Genomic DNA, 20662 nt, shown 5'->3' with positions numbered 1-20662 from the left:
GATTGGCCTAAATCAGTTATGTATATTTATACATACTGTTAAATGGGTATTTATCTGCATATCTGCTCACATGCACATAAGAGGTCTTAAGAACAGATACACACACATACACACACACACACAGAGAGAGAGAGAGAGAGAGAGAGAGAGAGAGAGAGAGAGAGAGAGAGAGAGAGAGAGAGAGAGCACATATTAAACAGAAGCCTTGTTTATGAGACCAATAATACACACCATTTAATAATGTTGTGCTCATGAATTTGTGGCACTTGTATAAAGCCTACGACAAAAACAAGTGGCATAAAAATATAGCATGAGACATGAGACAAAAAAAAAAAAACCATGAAAAGCCGACAAAACACTCAATGCATGTAACTGCCTGGGAAAGAATTCAATTCAGTTCATTTCAGGTTTTTTTGTATAGCACTTTTTACAATTGACATTGTCTCAAAGCAAAAGGTTAATATAAAGAATAATATAAAGATTAATAGAATACAAAATTCAAGATTAATATTAGATATATTTAGTTCACAATGTGTATGTATTTATCCCCAATGAGCAAGTCTGAGGTTACTTAGGCAGCAGTGGTGAGGAAAAACTCCCTTCGATGGTAAAGGAAGAAACCTTGACAGGAACCAGACTCAAAGGTGAACCCATCCTCATATGGGTGACACTGGATGGTGTGATTATGAATATACAGTCTGACAAATGTTGTATTGATGCAAAAGGTCACATGGAGTCTCGCAGAGTCCAACTGGAGCTGGTAGATCTCTAGATGCCTCAGGTTTTTTAGAGTCGGCCTCATCTCAGTAGGGGTCCAAAATCTTCATCCCATGGAAGACAATCGGAGCTGGTACAATTTTTGGATGCCTCGGGATGGGTAGAAAGATATAAGTATAAATAAGCTACACATCCATACATTAGACCGAAAAATAGCGTTTCTTGCGCTCTGAAGAACAACATTGCCATCTATTGTCCGAAAGAAAGAAAGATCAAGGATCTGTAGAGCAATACTGCCATCTGCTGTCCATAACAAAATAATCTACTGACGCTCAAGAATCCATATACAGAAACTCTAATCGAGGTAGAAATTATATTCCATACAAGACATATATGTGTTGAGGAATCTTAGTTAAATTAAAAATAATGATGATAAACCTTTACGACACATGCCAAAGGTGTAAAAATGCAGAATGTTGAAAGACAGTGTCTGTAAAGAAGTGATAGCTCAGTAGTTAAGGTGTTAGACTACTGACTGGAAGGTTGTGAGTTTGAGTCCCCAGGCCACCAAGTTGCCACTCCCAGGCCCCTGTGCAAGGCCATTAACCCTCAATTGCTCAGCTCTATAAATGAGATAAATGTTGGTGTCTGGTAAATGTAGAAAGAAAGAAATATCAACACAGTGATTCCTGCCCTAGAAAACTGAGAAGACAATTTTTTGGATAAAACATCATACATATAATAATCATATGTGTAAGATAATTGGGCAAATTGAGTTTAAAGGTAATATCACATCCAACCTTCTTCTGTACCTCATGCCTTTTCATTTGCTCTACAATATTTGTTTCCATTCCATTCCCGTTATATAGCCATTGTTTATTGTGCTTGTTAACCCATTTATTCATTAACTCCTCTTTCTTCTAGCACTTTTGAGAGTCGCCCAAAGTGGACTAGGTAATAATTTTTCTGATGATAACCTCAGATCCTTTGCTTGGATGAGAGAAATGGAACCCAGTGTAGCTTCCTGCTGTTGTAGCTCATCCACCTCAATGTTTTGTGCATGGTGAGATGCTTTTCCGCTCACTAAAGTTGTAAAGAGTGATTACTGGAGTTACTATATCATTCCTGGCATCTTGAACTACACCGTCTAACCACTTCTGAGTCTTTCTTAACAGCAAAGTGTTTTGACCTACCAAATGGTTACTCACTCGGGGTGTTTTTGTTTGTTTGCTTGTTTGCTTGCTTGTTGGGTTTATTTTTTGCACCATCCTGAAATTTCCAGGAAATCAGCAGTTTCTAAAATACTCAAAGCAGCCCATATGATATTAACATCCATTCCAAGATTAGAGTCATTATTTGTCATAGTTTTCTTCATTCTGATGCTTGATGTGAACATTACCTGAAGCTCTTGAGTCCGCTATGTGATTAGGAGATTAGTTGAGTGCATGAATTTGCATGGATATGCCCAGAGTTACTTTGATATATATAGTCCTAAATTAAATATACTTTATATCTGATGAGATACAGATGACATCCAATTAATCATTTGACATTAATTTACATCCGACTACTGTCATCATCATCATCATCATCATCATCATCATCATCCACTGTGGAATATGTGATAAAGCAACAATAAAGTGCAGTAAAAGCAGTAACTATATTTAGTGGAAAACTGAAAAAATCTATTTGAACAAAACTGTGAGGAACCTACAGGAGACAGTTGACCAAGAGATCACTGTGTGAACACAGAACATATTTGAGAGCAGTTGCTTTCAGAGTGAAGACAGATATAAAGTATCAAGATAGACAGGTCTGATTTGAGCAAAAAAACATATAAATACACAAATAATAATTAGCACCTACCATATAAATGGCTGAGCAGTGTGCACTGAATCAAATGTAGTAATTACTGAATTGAATGCAGTAGTTACTGGATTGAATGCAGTAGGCACTGAAACAAATGCAGTAAGAACTGAATCGAATCCAGTAGGTAGTGAATCCAGTGCAGTAGGTACTGATTGGAATGCTTTAGGCACCTAATTGACTGCAGAAGGTACGCAATTGACTGTAGTTGACATTGAATAGAATTAAGTAGGTACTGAACGTGAGGGGGGCACGGTGGCTTAGTGGTTAGCACGTTCGCCTCACACCTCCAGGGTTGGGGGTTCGATTTCCGCCTCCGCCTTGTGTGCGTGGAGTTTGCATGTTCTCCCCGTGCCTTGGGGGTTTCCTCCGGGTACTCTGGTTTCCTCCCCCGGTCCAAAGACATGCATGGTAGGTTGATTGGCATCTCTGGAAAAATTGTCTGTAGTGTGCGATTGTGTGAGTGAGACAATGAGAGTGTGTGTGTGCCCTGCGATGGGTTGGCACTCCATTCAGGTTGTATCCTGCCTTGATGCCCGATGACGCCTGAGATAGGCACAGGCTCCCCGTGACTCGAGGTAGTAAAGATAAATGAGAGAGTGAGTGAGTGAGGTACTGAACGGAATGCAATACGTACTGTCAAAATACACAGTCTCAGACACAGCCTTCTAATCATCTCTAGTGTCAGAGATTCATCTAAAAGAGCCCTACTTTCTTATGTGCTTTGAATGTCTGATATTAGAGAGATATAGTACCATTTTTGACTTTGATGGGTATTCTTGATATATTTGAGGAGGTTTAACCCTCAGTGTGTGATTTTGTCTCTCCTTATAGTTTGTGACATATACATCTATCAACTAATGAAATTTGAAGAAAGCATCATAAAATGAGACAGAATGTTTTGTTTTCTTTAGATAGGCTGCTCATGCTGAATATCCTGTAAACATTTAGATCCATTTCAGGGAGGTTTCTTTTCCGTCTTGCCATTGTCACCCCTACATTTGGATCTCTGTAAAGCTGCTTTTTGAAGATGGAAAATTTGGTGTAATGGACTGAGACTTCATATCCTTTATGAATCAAAAGTGTATCCCTGCAGGAGAAGGGTAAAATTTCACTCTGTTATGCCTCTATTTTATATAACTGACATAGAAAGCGGAACAAAAGAAAGAGACTGGCAAACAAAATCCTTGGCAAATTTGAGGTGAATCAATGCAGAATGTGACAACTAATTAAATATTTAAAATCTTTTGAAGAAAGGCAAGAGTGATATCTCCGAACCCAACCCCTCACATCCCCACCCACCCCACCCTAAACCCCCAAACAAATAAAACCACAAAAAACACAACAATGGGGGTGTTGTGTTTGGTAAGGATCACTGAACACAAATACCCTCTGGGCATCAGCATTAGAATGTGGAAGCACTAAAACCAAGGCTGCTTGTTCTGAGCAGGTGTTGTCAGTGAACCGGGGCCCCCGGCACTATCTCAGGGTCCTCAGTTTGAGAGACACTGGCCTAGACTACTTGTTCTGAGCAGATGTTGTCAGTAAACAGACTGTAAAACTGTTGGCTAAGTTACAGACACTCACTGAAAAACTGATGCTGATTATCTGGGAAACGTCTCTAACAGCAGTCACAATGTCATTGTTTGTGTCAAACAAGTTGTGAATTTGTTGTAACATTAAAACAGGAGATCATGACTTACTCTGTGCTCAAAGTGATGCTCGCAGCTCCAGTGGTTTTCTCTGTGGGTGAACGAGGATGATGCTGAACAATTCCAGGATAAGCTTTTTTTTCATTGGTTGTTGTGTTAAATCTTACCCAGATACAATAGTGCTGTTTTCTGATTGGCTATTGTCTAGCCTCTTTTTTGATTGGCTGATAAGTGTCAGGCACGACTAAGAACTCCAGGGGAGACGCGCTTGATTCCGGCCCGGTTCCATAGAGACAGCAGTGCGGACAGATACATTTTGGGCACTGCGGCATACTAAATACGATGTGTGGTGGGAGAGCGTGACAAAAGACACAAATGAGGGACTGTCACACTCAATGCCTGATACTTGAGAGCCCTGTGTTAATAAACACAGTGCTGCTTAAAATCTGATGCTAAAAGCTCATAAAAGCTCATGTTATTTATGGAATCATCTCAAAACTGTATGGACAATGTGTTCATTTTATGCTACTTATATAACATTGTATGCAAATTGTGTGCTAATTTATGCAATATTGTGTATCATTTTTTTCATGTGCCAAAGGTTGTTTCCATTCAAAAACCTTTCAAATTAAATGTTTAAAACCATATCAATTCAAAACCACACCTATTTACTACACTCTGTTGAGTTGGAAACCTTTCCCTTGCTTTAATTGATATAAAATACACAATTTCATCTATATCAATATTAAAATAGAAAAAAAAAAACACTATGCTAATACAAACTGCTTTACATCTACATTCAGTTTAAGAGCAGCTATTGCTTCTCAATTTGAAAAACAAAATCACATAGTAAGAAACAAAACATTCTTGTCCTTCCACTAGAGACATACTGTAACAAGTCACTTTTTAACTCCTTTGTTTGCTATCAAAAGAGTTCTTCTTTCTTTCCTTTAAAGGAGCTCTGCTAGCTGGAACACGCAGATGGCAAGAAACTTCCTTCATTCAGAACAGCAGCTTGGAGTCCATGTCCTCTGTTCATGGACAAAAGACATGAAGGAAAGATATTAACACAGGATTTAGCAATTGTGCTACATGTTTTGTTAGTAGAATAGCTGTCATTTACAGGGGGGGTGGGAGGTAGAGTACAATTTTGATATATAGCACTTTTATAAATCTCTTGAATAATCTATTTGCAATAAAAACTGTACGGTTGTTCCACATGGTTGATATTCTTAACTGTTCATTCACTGCTTCATAACATTCTAATTATCATTATGATTTAAATTATTTGTGTTAGATTTCAGACATAGCTGATGTTAATTTATCCTTGATTTGAACTTGAGGTCAAGTTACTGTCTACAGTATGTGGCATGTTTTTTTCCATATCTATGTGGGTTCCTCTGGATTCTCTGGTTTCCTTTTAGTCAGTCGACCAAAACTATTCCCTAGGGTATCAAAAAAAAAAGAACAAAAAATGGAATTTCTACTTGTTTTGTGGTGGCCATGTTTAGCATTGAATTTTTGTTGTAAGTAAATACTCAAGGCTTTAAAAAATTTGTAGTGTTTTGTAAATGTTTCTGTTTTTACCAACTTACTAGAGGCAACAAATTGGCCGAAACCCCCCACGCCACCCTTAAAAAAAACTTCCCAAAACAGTTTTTTTCCTCCTACAAATATATCCTAAAAATCTTTAAAGTAAATATTCATATCAAAACCGATTCTGTTCTTTGAGATGCCCCAAGTTCTTGTTCATAATAATCTAAAATTTGAAGGCATTATATACAACCACTAAAGTTCTGTGTAAAGTTATCCAACAGAGGGAAAAACACAGGTCTCTGAGTCCTGAGTCATTTTATATCAGACTCACAGCCAGGAAATCCTTCTGATTGAAAACAATTAATTGTTACAATTAAACACCAGTGTATAGTGTAATATCGTAATTCCTAAAAAAAAAAATCAGCTGTCAAGAAAAGCTTCAATCTTTTGTGTATCTTACCATCCTTAATCGCAAAACACTGGCACCACTCTCTGAAAGAGATCTGCTTGTCCTTGTCTGCATCACACTCATGGAAAAACACTGAAGTGCAGTGCTCCATAGGAACCAAAGGAGCACGCAGAGGAGCAAGCTCTGAGTGAGACAGGAACCTGGACAGGTAGTGGACAGGTAAAGCATTGGACAGAAGTCTAGTATAACAGCAATTCTAAAGTATCTCAAGGAAGTCTCAACCAGGAAACATTCCAGAACATGTACAATATCTCCCAGAAGTGAGTACACCCTTACATTTTTAGAAATATTTTATGTCTTTTCATGTGACAACAATGAAGAAATGACACTGTGCTACAATGTAAAGTAGTGAGTGTACAGCTTGTATAACAGTGTAAATTTGTAGAGCAACAATTCTTTTTTTCAGTTCCTCAGAGAGTTCTTTGCCATAAGGTGCCATGTTGAACTTCCAGTGACCAGTACGAGAGAGTGAAAACTATACACCTGCTTCCCATTCACACATGAGACCATGTAACACTAACAAGTCAAATGACACCGGGGCCAGAAAATGGTAATTGGGCCCAATTTGGACATTTTCACTTAGGGGTGTACTCACTTTTGTGGCCAGCGGTTTAATCATTAATGCCTGTGTGTTGAGTTATTTTGAGGGGACAGCAAAGTTACTCTGTTATACAAGCTGTACACTCACTACTTTACATTGTAGCACAGTGTTATTTCTTCAGTGTTGTCACATGAAAAGATGTAATAAAATATTTACAAAAATGTGAGGAGTGTACTCACTTCTGTGAGATACTGTATTTCATACTAGTAAGACATAGTCTTTAATCTTAATGTGACTGAGATAAAAATGCCTCATGGGCATAAAAAAAAATGAAATGGCTCTAAAAAAAAATACACACTGGTCTGATGGATGTTGGTCCAATTGTGCAAACTGCCAATGCACTGGATATATGTACATGCTGTAATTCTTCTCAAAGTCCCGAGCCAGGAGTGCGGCAGGGTGATCGCCTTCATGGAGACGCCTCTCATCCTCGTACATCTTCTGAACCTAAACAGACCAGAGCACAGATTGCAGAGAAGTAAACAAATAAAACAGGGTGGAACATACAAAGAAGTATAAATCATCCATTCAATTAGATTTTTTTCCCATAAAAACATACGAGAAATGTTTTATTCTTCTCATACCACAGCAACCTGCCAATGATTACAATGCGTTAGAGTTTATACAAAACTCTATAGTTATACAGAGCTTCCATGAAACAAGTCAGTTCTACAATTGCATTCTAGCAGCTATAAATTGTCATTTCCACACACTGAAATTAGATACCTTTTAGATACCAAGCACAGTGTTACAAAGCACTAAGCCCGGAGACTCATTCCTGATTCCAGACTCATTTTTCTTTTTGTACTTTATTAACAACACATTTTTTTAAAATCTGTCAATTGTTAGTCTTAGTTACCAAAAGAGAATCGTTGTGTTGAGGTACAATTTATAGTAACACACCCTATAGGAAAAAAACTTAAAATAAATTTTAATATAGTATTATGATTATTGTTTTCTTGCGCTGGAAGAACTATTCAAAATTTTACAAAAGGTCAGACCTGATACAGTTAATGGCTTAAAGCGATTTTTTTATATGTATACTCACAATGGATCGCTGCTTGGCTGTAAGGAAGTCTTGTTTGTAGAGCTGCAGCAGCACATTTTTCATCCAGTCTCTCATGCGTAGTGGAAAATATATCAGTTCTGTCTTCAGACATGGTGGAATAACTGATACACACACACACACACACACACAAACACACACACACACACAAAAAACTATAAAAAAAATACTATGTAGACTTTAATATGAATCATCTCAACGGCTATTTTTTAAATGATTCACACTTTTAGTAATGTTTGTTTGAGCATTAGGCTAATTCTTTGGATTTTACATCACTGGCTTCCAAGGCTTCCACCGGTTCACAGCAGAAAGAGACATGACCTACATTTGCAGGAGCCGGTGTAGTCCAGATGTAGTCTGTGACCTTTCTTGCTGCCCTCAAGGCTGCACTTGATGGCAAATAACTGGCAGGATGATTCATAGGTCTGGTTATCTGTTCCACACACCTACCAAGAAAGAACCATTTTGGACTAAATGTCATTTCATATGAGGCTAGACATGACTTTTAAAAGGACCCTTTACATTCTGTAACTACCCAAGGTGAGATTTTGGTTAATAAACAACAGCTCTGGGTTTGCAGATTGAAGTTGCACATTGAATGTCTTTGTCATGTCACACTCCACAGTGGTTAATGGCTCATATAAAGTAGACACTCGGGGTAGTTTTGTAGTTTATCATGAGTATTTTTGTTTTTATCTAGCCTACTGGGGCGAAATATTTATAGAACAGTTTTTTCATAGAAAGGTTTTTTATACAAATGTTCCTGTCATCAAATAAAATGGAGATATCAATATCAGTTCTTGTTCAAAAGCAGCTAAAATTTTAAATAGTTTTCTTCAACCACTAAAAAAGCCAGCAATGAGTCCTGACTCATTTCATATCAGACTTGCACCTATAAAATAAATAATTTGTTTATACTGATCAAAAATGTCCCATAAATTGATTTCCATTCTGCTGGTGGAATTGGATGCCATTTTACTGGTAAAACAAGGGTTAACAATATTAGTCTAAAATGCAGTACACTGCAGTACTTACATGGTCAAACTCACTAAGACTTGGTGGACAGTCTGCAGGTTCTTGACACACACAGTTGGGCTTCTTCATATTGTTCAGCTTGCATGTCTTCCCTCGCTTACAGTGGAAGTTCTCACACGAGTCTGGATGTGGCATGATTAATAGATACTTTAAATGAAGCAGACACTGTTCATTTTCAGTTCGCATCTCAAACTATAACATTCTGAATATCCATGAGTAAACCACATCACAGACAGCAAAGCAATCAACCACAAATTCCATATCCAAGAGTTCTCAGTTAACCCATATGCCACAAGCCATATCACCTGACTAGTCACACGATCTCCATTTGCAGTCCCCTTAATACTGATCACAATCACCTGCTTTCATTTACAAATTCCCTGAAATAACCCAGACTTTCACATGCACCCTTTGTGAAATTCACTCTCAAGTACTTGTTCCTGTTTGATTTACAGTAAGAGATTGATCTCAGGTATTGCATTGCTCAGTACAGTCTGCTCTGTGTGAAATTGTTCTCTGTGTCAGCATCTTTCTCTCGTTTATAGTTCTGCTGTCATAGCTAATGTTTGTGTATATAGAGTGAATTCCCAAAATGCAGTGTCCACACTGTTCCCTGGATAGGCTCCAGATTCACCAGAATTCTGTCTAGGATAAAGCAGTGAATGAATATGAATTATTGTTGATTGATTTTAGGCTCTGAAATATGTCCATACTGTATATGGTAAAAAAAATTTTTGTCCTTTGAAGCCTATGAATTAAAATATTAGTTAATTCATTAATTAATTAGTTTAGTACTGCACTTAGTTCTAATCTGAGATAAAAAGAAGGTCATCTACATTTGACCCATTTAACCAGCGCTAATTCTTTCCTGCCTACTGGAACCAAAATATTATTAAAAAAACAAACACAGACCCAGCCATTTACTTTAAAATCATAGTGGTGATAAAAATGGCATTTGTACTTTTTCAGAGATCGTAAACAAAGTGATCCACCCCAAAAATGTATTTTTATTTATTTATTTTTATGAAACATGCTCATGCCATCTCCAATAATTGATATTTTTATGGGGTGCCTTTCAGAGCCTACATTCTTTTTGTTCTGGCACTTTGGTCAGAGCACAAACCCAACCAGCTCCCTCATTGATTTCTTAAGCCTACTGGCTGAGATGGAGTACAATTTGTTTAGGTAGCCATTATCTGTGTGGTGACAGTGTGTATTAAAGAAATCCAAGCTCAGCGCATTCTTGATCAGAATCTGGCACTACTGTATGTATTGTTGAGACAAGAGTCTACAACACCCACCAACTGAAGCTTCCTGCCCTGGATCAGCTCCAGTTCTGGATTTGGGTTGAGCTGTCGGTCTGTCTCTGGGGAAAAGATCCATTGCAGCCCTGATCTGCACAGGGTTCATTCCCAAAAAGGAGGCCTGGGGAGATGAGGATGGCTTTGCACTGAGAACATTACTGACAAGTCAAGTTGCAAATACAAACATTAAACCTGAAAAAAATATATATTATATAGCTATACTCTTCAAAGCCAGCCACTATAAAAAGGATGAGATATGTACATTGCTGAGTATAAAGCTCTACAGAAATTCCAAAACTTATGTATTTGTTTCATGGATCTATAAAGCTACATCTTCTGTCAAAAACTTATTAAACTTTCTGCAAACATTACCTACTTGTATCCTTCCTCCTATTTAAAGAGTCTTGTCAGTGACCTTTGTTAGTGCTGTCTAACACACAGCAGGAGCCACCCTGCATGCCATTTTAAGTTCAACTGCCAAGCTGCCACTGTTGGGCCCTTAACCCTCAACTGCTTAGTTAAAATCTAAAAAAAAGATACTTTTAACAAGATGTCTGATGATCTTCAGATTTACCCAATTCCCCCATGTCTTTTGTACCGTGTTGAGTGTGATCTCTGTCTCTTTCTTAGCCTGTTGGTCTGGAGAGTGCTCTGAGGACACCTCAGCACTCAAAGCCTGGTCGCTCTGCCTTTTTCCCAGACTCTTCCTCTCCATCTGTACTTTGGGTTTTTCTTTAACATGGCTGACACTTACATTTGTGTCATTCTCACCCTTTTTTTCATCAAAGGGTGTCTTTTCTTCAAGGTCTCTACTCTCCTTGACTTCATCCATACTGCTTGTTTCAGTCTCAGGATTTGGTAGGATCTGCTTATCTTGGAGATTTTCAGAAAGCATAGCTTGGTCAAGTTTTGCTTCCTGTCCATCTTTAAGATTTTCATAATCTTGATTAGGCTGTGTATCATAGTCTTCCATTTCCTTCAGCTTGGAATTTTGTGTTTGTGTAGATATGCTGTCGTCAGCATAGTCTAAATCTACTGGTATCTCTGAGTCTGGGCTACTTCCCACCTCCCCCTCTACAATATCTTTCTCTTTTTGCTGCCATTGCTGTTCCTCTCCATCGTTTATAGGCTTTGATGATATTTCCACATTCCTAACATTTGTATCTGCTACTTTTTCGATGTCATCTTCGTCACTATCTTCCTCATCTTTCTCCACATCTTGATGTTCTTCTTCAGAAGCCTTTATAATTTGAGCGAGCATCTCTTCACTCAGCAGCACTGGAATGCCTGTCCCATCAGACAACTCCAAGTCTAGTGAATATACTTCAGATGTTTTATCACCACCATTTGACATCTCCTTTCTCACATCGTCATTTGCCGGTTCTGGACTACTGGCCTCGAAAGGGAAGAATGTTGGCAAAATGGAATCATCAATATTTGGGAACTCATCATGCTGGGGGAAGAAAAAGAAAAAAAACATATACAAACATATATTCCTCAGATATAATAGAAAGTATCATGTGATCCCAAATTGTATTATGGGAAAATTACCTTCTCCTCTGAATTTTGTGCCCATCTGTAGAGAGACTTCTGCTTCTCATAAGGAGCACTTTGCACCTTAAATTTTAATCCACAAATAGCAACAAAATAAGCCATGAAGCGAGACCATGCTTAATGAATTGTTATATTGTTAATTGTGTAACTTAAAGGTGGGGTCAAAGCCAATGTTGACATTTGAAATCACCAAAACAAACACGCCCCTAACCCAAATGAGTCCCACCCCTGTTTTGATAGCTCCGCCCCACACATACACCAGACAAGTATAACCCAAGTATAACCCAGACAAGTATTATAGCGGAACCTGTTGGGGGCAGCTGACCGAGGGTATATTTTTAGCAATAAATGAACTCATTGAGTAATACTACCGTAATACAAATGTGTTTTTGTAGTACTGTGTGTTGTACCATGAAAGGTTTAGCTCCGTTTCACGCAGAAGACGTTCAGTCTCTCCAGCACTGTAGAGCTGATCCTATATTAACACGGGTCCTGCTTCTTACCTTATCGTAAGCCTTTCTTCGCTTTCTTTCTTGGTTTTTATCCTCCATATCAATGTTAAAACCACTTTCTGCTAATGTCACACACGCGCACTGAACACTCTCTCTGCCCATATTGACAAGACATGCCCCTTTATGCTCATTGGCTACACATTAGTTTTGTTTTTGTTTTGTTTGGTGGCCCAATGCAGTTTTCTGAAGCATTTCTCAAACAACGGAGACCCCACCTTTAAGTCTAGGACTTAATATGTTATGGAATATCATATTGGCTTGCATATATTTTTCAGACTAATAAAACATCCATGTTGTAAAGCCAGTGATTCCAGTATGTCTTTTTTTAATCTATTTATTAATTTTAAGAAACAAATGCTAACAATCAGTTTTCTGTAGTCACAAACGTTAAATTCAACTGCTCAAAAATGTCTGTCTCACACATTTTAAATGTCTGAGAGGTCTGAGGTGGAATCATTAGACCTCAAGAAACATAGCTCATGGTCACAAGGAGGTTAAAATATTGGCTATGCCTCATTAAAAATATCTGCCAATTATGTCAGTCCTTGATTATTTGTTTCTTCTATAATTTAAGGGATGCTTGAAGTTCAGCATTACCAAAGTTTTTACTTACAGACACAGTTAACAGGGAGGCCAACAGGAAAAAGCACAGAAGATCAACCTCCATATCTGTAAACAACACAATAATGTAATTAAGTTTCCTCAGCTAAGGAGAACATGTAAAATTTATCTTTCTTACTTCATGGTCACTGTGTCCCTATTAATAATATGTATTGTCAAATCAGGAACTTGTGGATCTGATTTACAGATATATAGTGGTAAGTATCAAAGAAGCTGGAAGTGGTAACGGGAAAGGCTTCTGATTTGCAGTTTCTCTGTATCATGGCAAGCTGCTTTTTTGCGTTATTGACTTTAAAAGAGAGGCTGGTGAAGGGGTGAGTGTTAATAGCTGCTGTAACAGGATCTAACCTGTTTTGGAGATGTTCCACAACAGCAAATGGAACTAGAATTGGCTGAAAGGTATTTCCTAAAAATAAAAATAGCAATCATTGGCAAATTGCTGTTCTATATAATAAGAGAAATTCATTGGGACAACTTAGTCCATCACACTAAGAAGTGAAAAGTCTTCATCAGCATGCCGTTAATCAGCCTGCCATCATAATATGAGGCCTGGGTAGTCATGGTGACAGGCTTGGGAGACTCGCCTCAGTCAAAAGTCACATTCCAACCGGGAGGAGCAAAGCAAATATCAGAAGCCAGCAGCCTGGAAAAAGAGCTGACTATGTACACAAACTTCTTTTATTTTTCAACAGAAAAAGCAGCCATTATTGGATCAGTAAGAGAGGACAATATCTCTGAAGATAGGTTTCTCAAGGGATGAATGTATAAAATAGAAATACAGGAATCACAAAACTTTGTCTGAAAATACACCAAATATTCAAGATTTAAAAAGCAAAAGAAAAATTTCTAAAGCATACATATATATATATATATATTAAGAGCAATAAATAAAATTAATTCTAAGTTTGCAAACAGCTGTTACATCGAGTAGTAAAGAGTAAAATAATAAAATAATAATAATAATAAGGAATAGAATATAGATAATTTGCCTGCAAAACTGTATAAAATCTTTTAGGTACAATGATATGTGGTTTTATGAGGAAATCATCTAATTGTTTGTTCCACAACATAAATTCATTGTGTTAAAAATGTATGTAAGGACATGTTACATATTAATTAAGATACATGTTCTTATTGGTTATTGTGGACATATGTTTACTCATGGATGAAATAAAGATTGGATTAATTAAACTGTTTAGAATTTTAATTATTTGGTTTGGTAGTTAGCATAAATTCACTAACATTACTTGTAGTGATGAGGTTAGTTTTTATTAATATTTTTAGATTAGACGATGTTAGTTTTAATGAAATTTTGTATAAAACATTACCCCAAACTACAACTTGCAAGGATAGCAAAGTATATGCTAAATATGATTTACAAGCTTACCATTAGACAAAACACAAAAGAAATGTCCAAAAGGTCTGAAGAAAGGCTAAAACAAGTTGATATATAAGATTAAAGAGCTCTACCTGGAAAGTTTTGAAGATGAACAGACGACTGGATTAATAGGATGTTGTGCTCAGCAGGAAGAGCGTGTGAAGGTTTGACTCTTGTGCTAAACTCTGCTCATCTTTAACACGGCTCCTGCCAAAGAAAGAAAAGCATGCCTCCAGGACTGGCTGTAGAGAGGAGGGTATAAGGGGCATACAGAAACGTAAGGTGACATCTAGCGCTCGTTTATTTAGTATTATATTGATTATTCCATAACACCCCTGTAACATTAGACATTTATTCATAACTCATAAATGCATATATGTTTGTTTGCATTATTTTGCATATTGTCAGTTTAGTGCAGTGCAGTACTTTATCTAGTTCACATCCAAATTAATTTTTTCTTGGTCACATACATGCAACCATACATACGACAAGTAGTAAAATGCTGCTCGCAAAAACTGTCTGTGTTATAGGATAGAAAAAAGGGGATTAATATTCAGTAATATTAATTTAATTTAGTAAAATTAAAAATAAATTACATTCAATCAATTTAAATTAGCTGTGCATTTTACCAGAAGAAAAATAATCTCTCAATTAAAGAAAATGCATATGAAAGCAATACAATGACTATGATAGAATGATGTGAATATGAATAAAAAATGACTGTTGTGAATGAAGTTGTATGCAGTTTTTAAGTGCATTTGTAAAGCAAAAGAAAAATTTCTAAAGCAAATACATATTAAGAGCAATAAATAAAATAAATTCTAAGTATGCAAACTGCTGTTACATGGAGTAGTAAAGAGTAAAATAATAATAATAATAATAATAATAATAATAATAATAATAATAATAATAATAATAATAATAATAATAATAATAATAATCATTATTATTATTATTATTATTATTAAATGTTGGGTCTATCTGGGTGGTTTATCCTTGGGATGTTACTCTCGAGCAAAATTTTAAGTCTCTTGTCAGTTCTTTATTAATGCTGTGGAGAAAAGCCTTGTTCTAGTGCAACATGGAATTGCTTCAGAGAGACTTTTAAAATACAGGAGTTCCTTCTTATGCCAATGCAAATGCTTGTGTCGTAGAAATAAATCTTAATACTTGTTCATCTATAAAGAATCAATTCAAAGTATTATTGCTTTTAGCAAATTGAAATATATCTTTACATAGTTACTATACAAATATCATGTCAGATATTCTCTAGAATATCCATGACATTTATTTCCCATACATTATCTTACATAGTTGTAGTTAAATGTGAAGTATATCTTTAAATCATCAACATTTATAAGGTCACTAATGTCATGTAAATTAGAATCTTGTAATTCTATTCATTTCATTTGTTAATGTTAATTACAATTTAACATTTTAATTTCTGTATTTACTTTATTTTATTGTGTCACAATGTGAAATAAAGTGTTGCATGTAGGCAAAATTACTTCGCTGTTAAAGCTTCACTTCTAATCACTGTTCAAACTCTGGGTCGATGAATAATTAAAACTCATACAGTTCTCTAGAAGATGCTGAATCCAGTTGATGATTTCAGGCCAACATACACATCTTTACATTTACATGCAGATTTTCCAGTGTGATTAAGTTGTTATTTATCTCCTACTATGTTTCAAAATCTTGCTAGCATTTAGCTAGGAGGCAGAACTATAGCTAGTGAACCAAACTGCTTCAAACTAAACTGCTGTGTTTAAATACAAGAAGAAACTGAGTTACGAGTAAAGTACAAACAAATTTCAATTTACTGTAGTCAAGATTATGAGTATTTTGTATAAACACCTCTACAAAGCATGCTACTGTATAAAAGGGAGTTTATAGTTTCTAGCCTGAAAATCAATTATTTTCCTTTCACACCATCAGCCTGATGAATTTTGGTCATCTAATATTTCAATAATGACACATTTAATTTATTAACAAATAACATTTTACATCTTAACCAATTATGTTTATGTATTTTTGGGGAACATCCGCAAAAGTTGATACCTGTTATCATTTATGTTATAGCAATTCTCTCAGCACTTTTCCATATTGAGAAACTACACCGAAGACTCAAATACCTTTACAAATATATATCTTTTTACAAAAATGTAAAATCAACAATTGTACATATTGTTCTGTGTTTAATTTCAATATATTTAAAACAATTTTATTATTTATGATTTTTAGAGAACATTACTACTAACCTTTTTTTTTGCCTTACACCTGGAACTACTTCAGAGCTGGTGTTATAGTGTCATTATAGTGTCAAATGACACAGAACTACAAAGATTTATATGTTTTATATGATTTAAGTCAAGCTTTATATTTATAGCAAATTTATAGTCCATATTAATGGTTGTATTCTTCACGGTTTTGGTCAGTTTGTTTGTACTTCCCACAGTAAATGATCTACACATGCATCCACCTTCACCAGCACTATATATATATATATATATATATATATATAGGGAAGTATGTGTTAAGCACATATAGCGGTCACTTTATTTAAGGATTTTCATGCCTCCTAGACAAAATTCATAGGAAGGTTCAGAAAGCAGCAGACACAATAAACAGAGAAATCACCATAAAAACCACAGCTACAGAAAGCAGACAGAAGCCAAAACCACAAAATAGCAGGAACGCTAGCAGACTGGGCTTACAAGGGCTGTAGAAACATATGCAAGACTTTACAAACACACAAGACTCTCATGGGTACTTAAGGTTAGCTTCCTGTTTTCAAATATTCTCCATTCCCTCATTCCCTTTATCATTATTCTCATTATGGCTCATTAAGTGTATTTTATAACCCTGTTTGTTTATAATGTGTGTTTGCAAAATGAAACCATGTTTACTGTTACCCTAGGTTCTGAATTGTGTAGGTTTATAGTTTCCAGTCTTAGGGTTTTGTTTGTATTTTTGGTGGTTTTCACATTTTCTGGTTATATCACGAATAAGGATTAGCTGTGGATTATACTATGAAATGAATACAACTCAAATACAAATTTTACCAAGAACACCAGATAAATAATTATCATTACTGAATGCTAACTATAATTGCTTCTGTTGCTCAATTGCCAAAATGTTATTGGGTTAGAATTAGATTACTTTATGGTATAACCAAGAGTTGTCTTTCTGAACAGTTTATTTTAATCAAAAAAAATTATTTCACCAAACTTTGTCACATGGTACAGAATTCCCACCACTACTTAAAGTAAAGGGTCTGGCCTAATGGTATTGCTATAGCATAGACGCTTAAGTGTGTGCAGGGCATGTGGTAGCCTGGTGGTTAAGGTGTTTTGGAAGTTTGTGAGTTCAATCCTAGGTCCAGCAAGTTGCTGCTGCTGAGCCCTTAAGCAAGCCCCTTAACGTTCAGTTGCATAAAAAAGAATTAGATAATCTATGTTGCACTTGGTAAGAAATGATTGGTGTCTGCCAAATGCTGGAAATATAAGTGGCACACTCAAACTTCCTTTTCGTGCTTTGGATGAACTTTTACTCTGAAGCCCAAGGTTTTCCCAAACCAGGTGTCAAACTATTCAGGAAAGTGTGAACAGTTTAAGTAGTCAGGAGCGTGTGAATTTCATAATTATCAAAAACATTTAGAAGTAGTAACATGTAGAAATTGACATTTATAATCCATATTGGTGCCATATGTCAATCAATTCTGAATGTAGAGCTGCTCTACTCAAATAACTGTAATTCATATTTTTATACATGGATTGGAATCAAGCTGGAAGAACATTTTCATGGGTGGGGTTTAAGTTCAAATAGCTGTTACTCAGAAACGGTAAAGCCGATCAAGCTGGAATTTGGTAGTGTGCATCTAGGTGCTAGTCTGTAAATGGATTTTTAATGATCCCTAATTACTGGAAAAACATGGCCACCATTGGCCAATCAGGATTTAGAAGGCATACAACATGTTTGACAGATTTCTTCAGCTCAGAAATGGAAAATCTTCTAAATGACCTAAATGAGCTACTCTGCACATACGAACACTGCGATTCAAAAAGTAGGTTTAACGATAACACTGAACGTTATGTGACCAACATTGTTCAGAATCCGGGGCAGGTCTATGGTTAATTTATGAGTGATGATAATGTAGAAAAGAATTCTTTAAAATATCAGAATTATGTACAAATCTTTCAGGTAATACCTTACAGATGTTCAAATTAAAATTAACATTGATTTGTACAGCACTATTAACAATGGACATTGCCTCAAAGCAGCTTTACAGAACATAAACATAATCCTAAGATAATAATTGATTATATAATGATTTGTTTCAAGAGTCATTTTAAATCGGTGCATTGGTACAAATGGTTTGTTCCATTTATTACTCCCTTAATCTAAACCCATAACAATAAACTGTAGGATTTCTTAAAGCAGTTTGGACAGGAGTATGAGTGACATTTGGTAACATTTAATCTGTTTACTGTCTTTAAAGAAACTGAATTGAAAGTAAGCCAGTGAAAAGTATGAGTAGCTTCTGTGTGTTTGTTTGAAGTTGGCATCATGCAAAAGATCTGCCAAAACCTTGAAAAGACTTACACATTCGTGTGGGTGGACTAATTATATGTCACATTTATGTATAAACCACAGCATGTGGCTGAGAGGACTGACATCGTCTAGCGAATACAGAAAATGTTTTGGTGCAATGGTGGCTTTTGGATATTCTCTGAAGATATGTCTGGGTTTTTTCCATAAAAATACATTTTAAATGTAAAAATATATTAAATAAACATTTACACTAAAAAGTTGTACTAAGAGTTGTTTCTTTCTTGATTGCTTCAGTGATTCAGGTTTTCTTACAGACAATGATCACTAAGTTAAAGCATTGTACTTGTATCCACATATCACATACGTTAATAGTGATATTTTCGCTTAATAGCTTATTAACATTTTACCTACAAATCTGAAAATATGAGCAATATGTTATTAATTCACCACAGAGACACATGTACGCATTATTGTAGCTATTTGATGACAGACTTGTAATGTGAACTCTCTTACACAAACACTCTTACACAAACTTTTTGGCATACTGAACTTTTCCTCCAGAGACAAAATAGACACATCTATAATATATTTTTATGGCTGTCTAGAATGATACAGAAAATATTATTATTGAAATTTTGTCTTTTTTTTTATCACATATTGGTGTAGATTTAATAGCTAAGTCCTGGATAATATTTGGGTATGCCAAACCTTAAAATAAAGACAGTTTGATATTTTGTTCTCTAGATATTTGGAAGCTCAGCACCACTGTGTGACTGCAATGTTCAGGCTTTACGATGTTTTATACTAGAGCGATGCTGGATTCTCAAGTTTGGTTGGTAAGAAGATGTTTATTAATTTACTGTTATTTAATAAGAGCAGCTGTAAATCACATGATCAAATTAATGTGCTTGTTTTAATACGTTAGTGCTCCTATATTAACTTATTCACTGACTTCTATGGTGGACGAGTGTTGTTATGAACCTATGGTAAGGTCTAATTATTGATCTGTATTATTTTAAATTATTTTTGCTATTCATCTGCAATATAGCCACCGTGCTCCATAGCACAGACGTGATGAATATGGCAGATTCTCTCATGCAGAGTATTCACTACATATCAGGTTTTTTTACAACCCACCAGGTAAGTTTTTGTCTTGTCTTTTTCATGGTGATGTCATTTTCTCTCTGTATTAATGATTGGCCTTTACATTGTTCCATGGTACACCTAATGCTTTGGGAATTATTTTATAACCCCCTCATAATTAATAAATTTGGACCATGCATGTTTTGTAACCTTATTGTGAGCCATTGATTCAGCAGTCGGATGAAACCGAGAAGAAAAATCCTACAGAATCATCAAGTCTTTATTTGGATGGCTTTCGTGAGTGAGCTGCATGATGATTACTGTTGAACTGTTTGTGATTGGTTCGTCCTAAACACAGCCGCAGCACCAGTTAAAAGATGGTGTACATACTTATGCAACCATGTTTTTTTTTGTTATTTATTTTCCTGTTTGTCCCTAAAATATTTAATTCTTTTTCACTAAATTTGGGTGGAAAAATTCTACCATGATATATATATATTGCTTTTTTGTTGTTTTTTGTAAACTTTTTATATCCGTTTTAAACAAACAGTAATCAGGAGTTAAACTCCAACCTGACTGAAAGAGCTCATAATGCTCATTTGTAACCCAGGGTTTTCCGTCTGACTTTCTGAGGCCTCGTTTCGCTCAGACGTCCTTACAGACAGACATGCGGGGTGTGTGCATGCTGTGTGTCTGTGAGTGTGTCTGTGGGAT

The 20662-nt window shown here is 35.9% G+C and overlaps 1 protein-coding gene across 1 annotated transcript; it reads right to left on the bottom strand.

Annotated features, from left to right (window-relative positions):
• Nucleotides 1-5033: 5033 nt before the first annotated feature.
• sparcl1 (SPARC-like 1) lies at nucleotides 5034-14480 on the bottom strand. The gene is made up of 11 exons (XM_060873158.1): nucleotides 14404-14480; nucleotides 12926-12981; nucleotides 11798-11863; nucleotides 10845-11699; nucleotides 10244-10367; nucleotides 8943-9064; nucleotides 8233-8353; nucleotides 7890-8011; nucleotides 7140-7288; nucleotides 6232-6380; nucleotides 5034-5266 (listed from the first exon to the last, which is right to left on the bottom strand). The coding sequence occupies exons 2-11, from the start codon at nucleotides 12977-12979 to the stop codon at nucleotides 5238-5240; spliced, it is 1791 nt and encodes a 596-aa protein (XP_060729141.1). The 5' UTR covers nucleotides 12980-12981; nucleotides 14404-14480; the 3' UTR covers nucleotides 5034-5237.
• Nucleotides 14481-20662: the final 6182 nt, after the last annotated feature.

Source organism: Tachysurus vachellii, chromosome 6 (assembly GCF_030014155.1).
Source record: "Tachysurus vachellii isolate PV-2020 chromosome 6, HZAU_Pvac_v1, whole genome shotgun sequence".
Taxonomy (NCBI): Eukaryota; Metazoa; Chordata; class Actinopteri; order Siluriformes; family Bagridae; genus Tachysurus; species Tachysurus vachellii.
This window is presented reverse-complemented; position numbering and strand designations above follow the sequence as displayed.

Coding starts and splice junctions, on each gene's coding strand:
- sparcl1 (XM_060873158.1), bottom strand. CDS start 12,979: ATGGAGGTTGATCTTCTGTGCTTTTTCCTGTTGGCCTCCCTGTTAACT. Junction 9,065..10,243: donor AGGGCAGGAAGCTTCAGTTG/GTGGGTGTTGTA, acceptor TGCCACATCCAG/ACTCGTGTGAGAACTTCCAC. Junction 8,012..8,232: donor CTACACCGGCTCCTGCAAAT/GTAGGTCATGTC, acceptor TGTGTGTATCAG/TTATTCCACCATGTCTGAAG.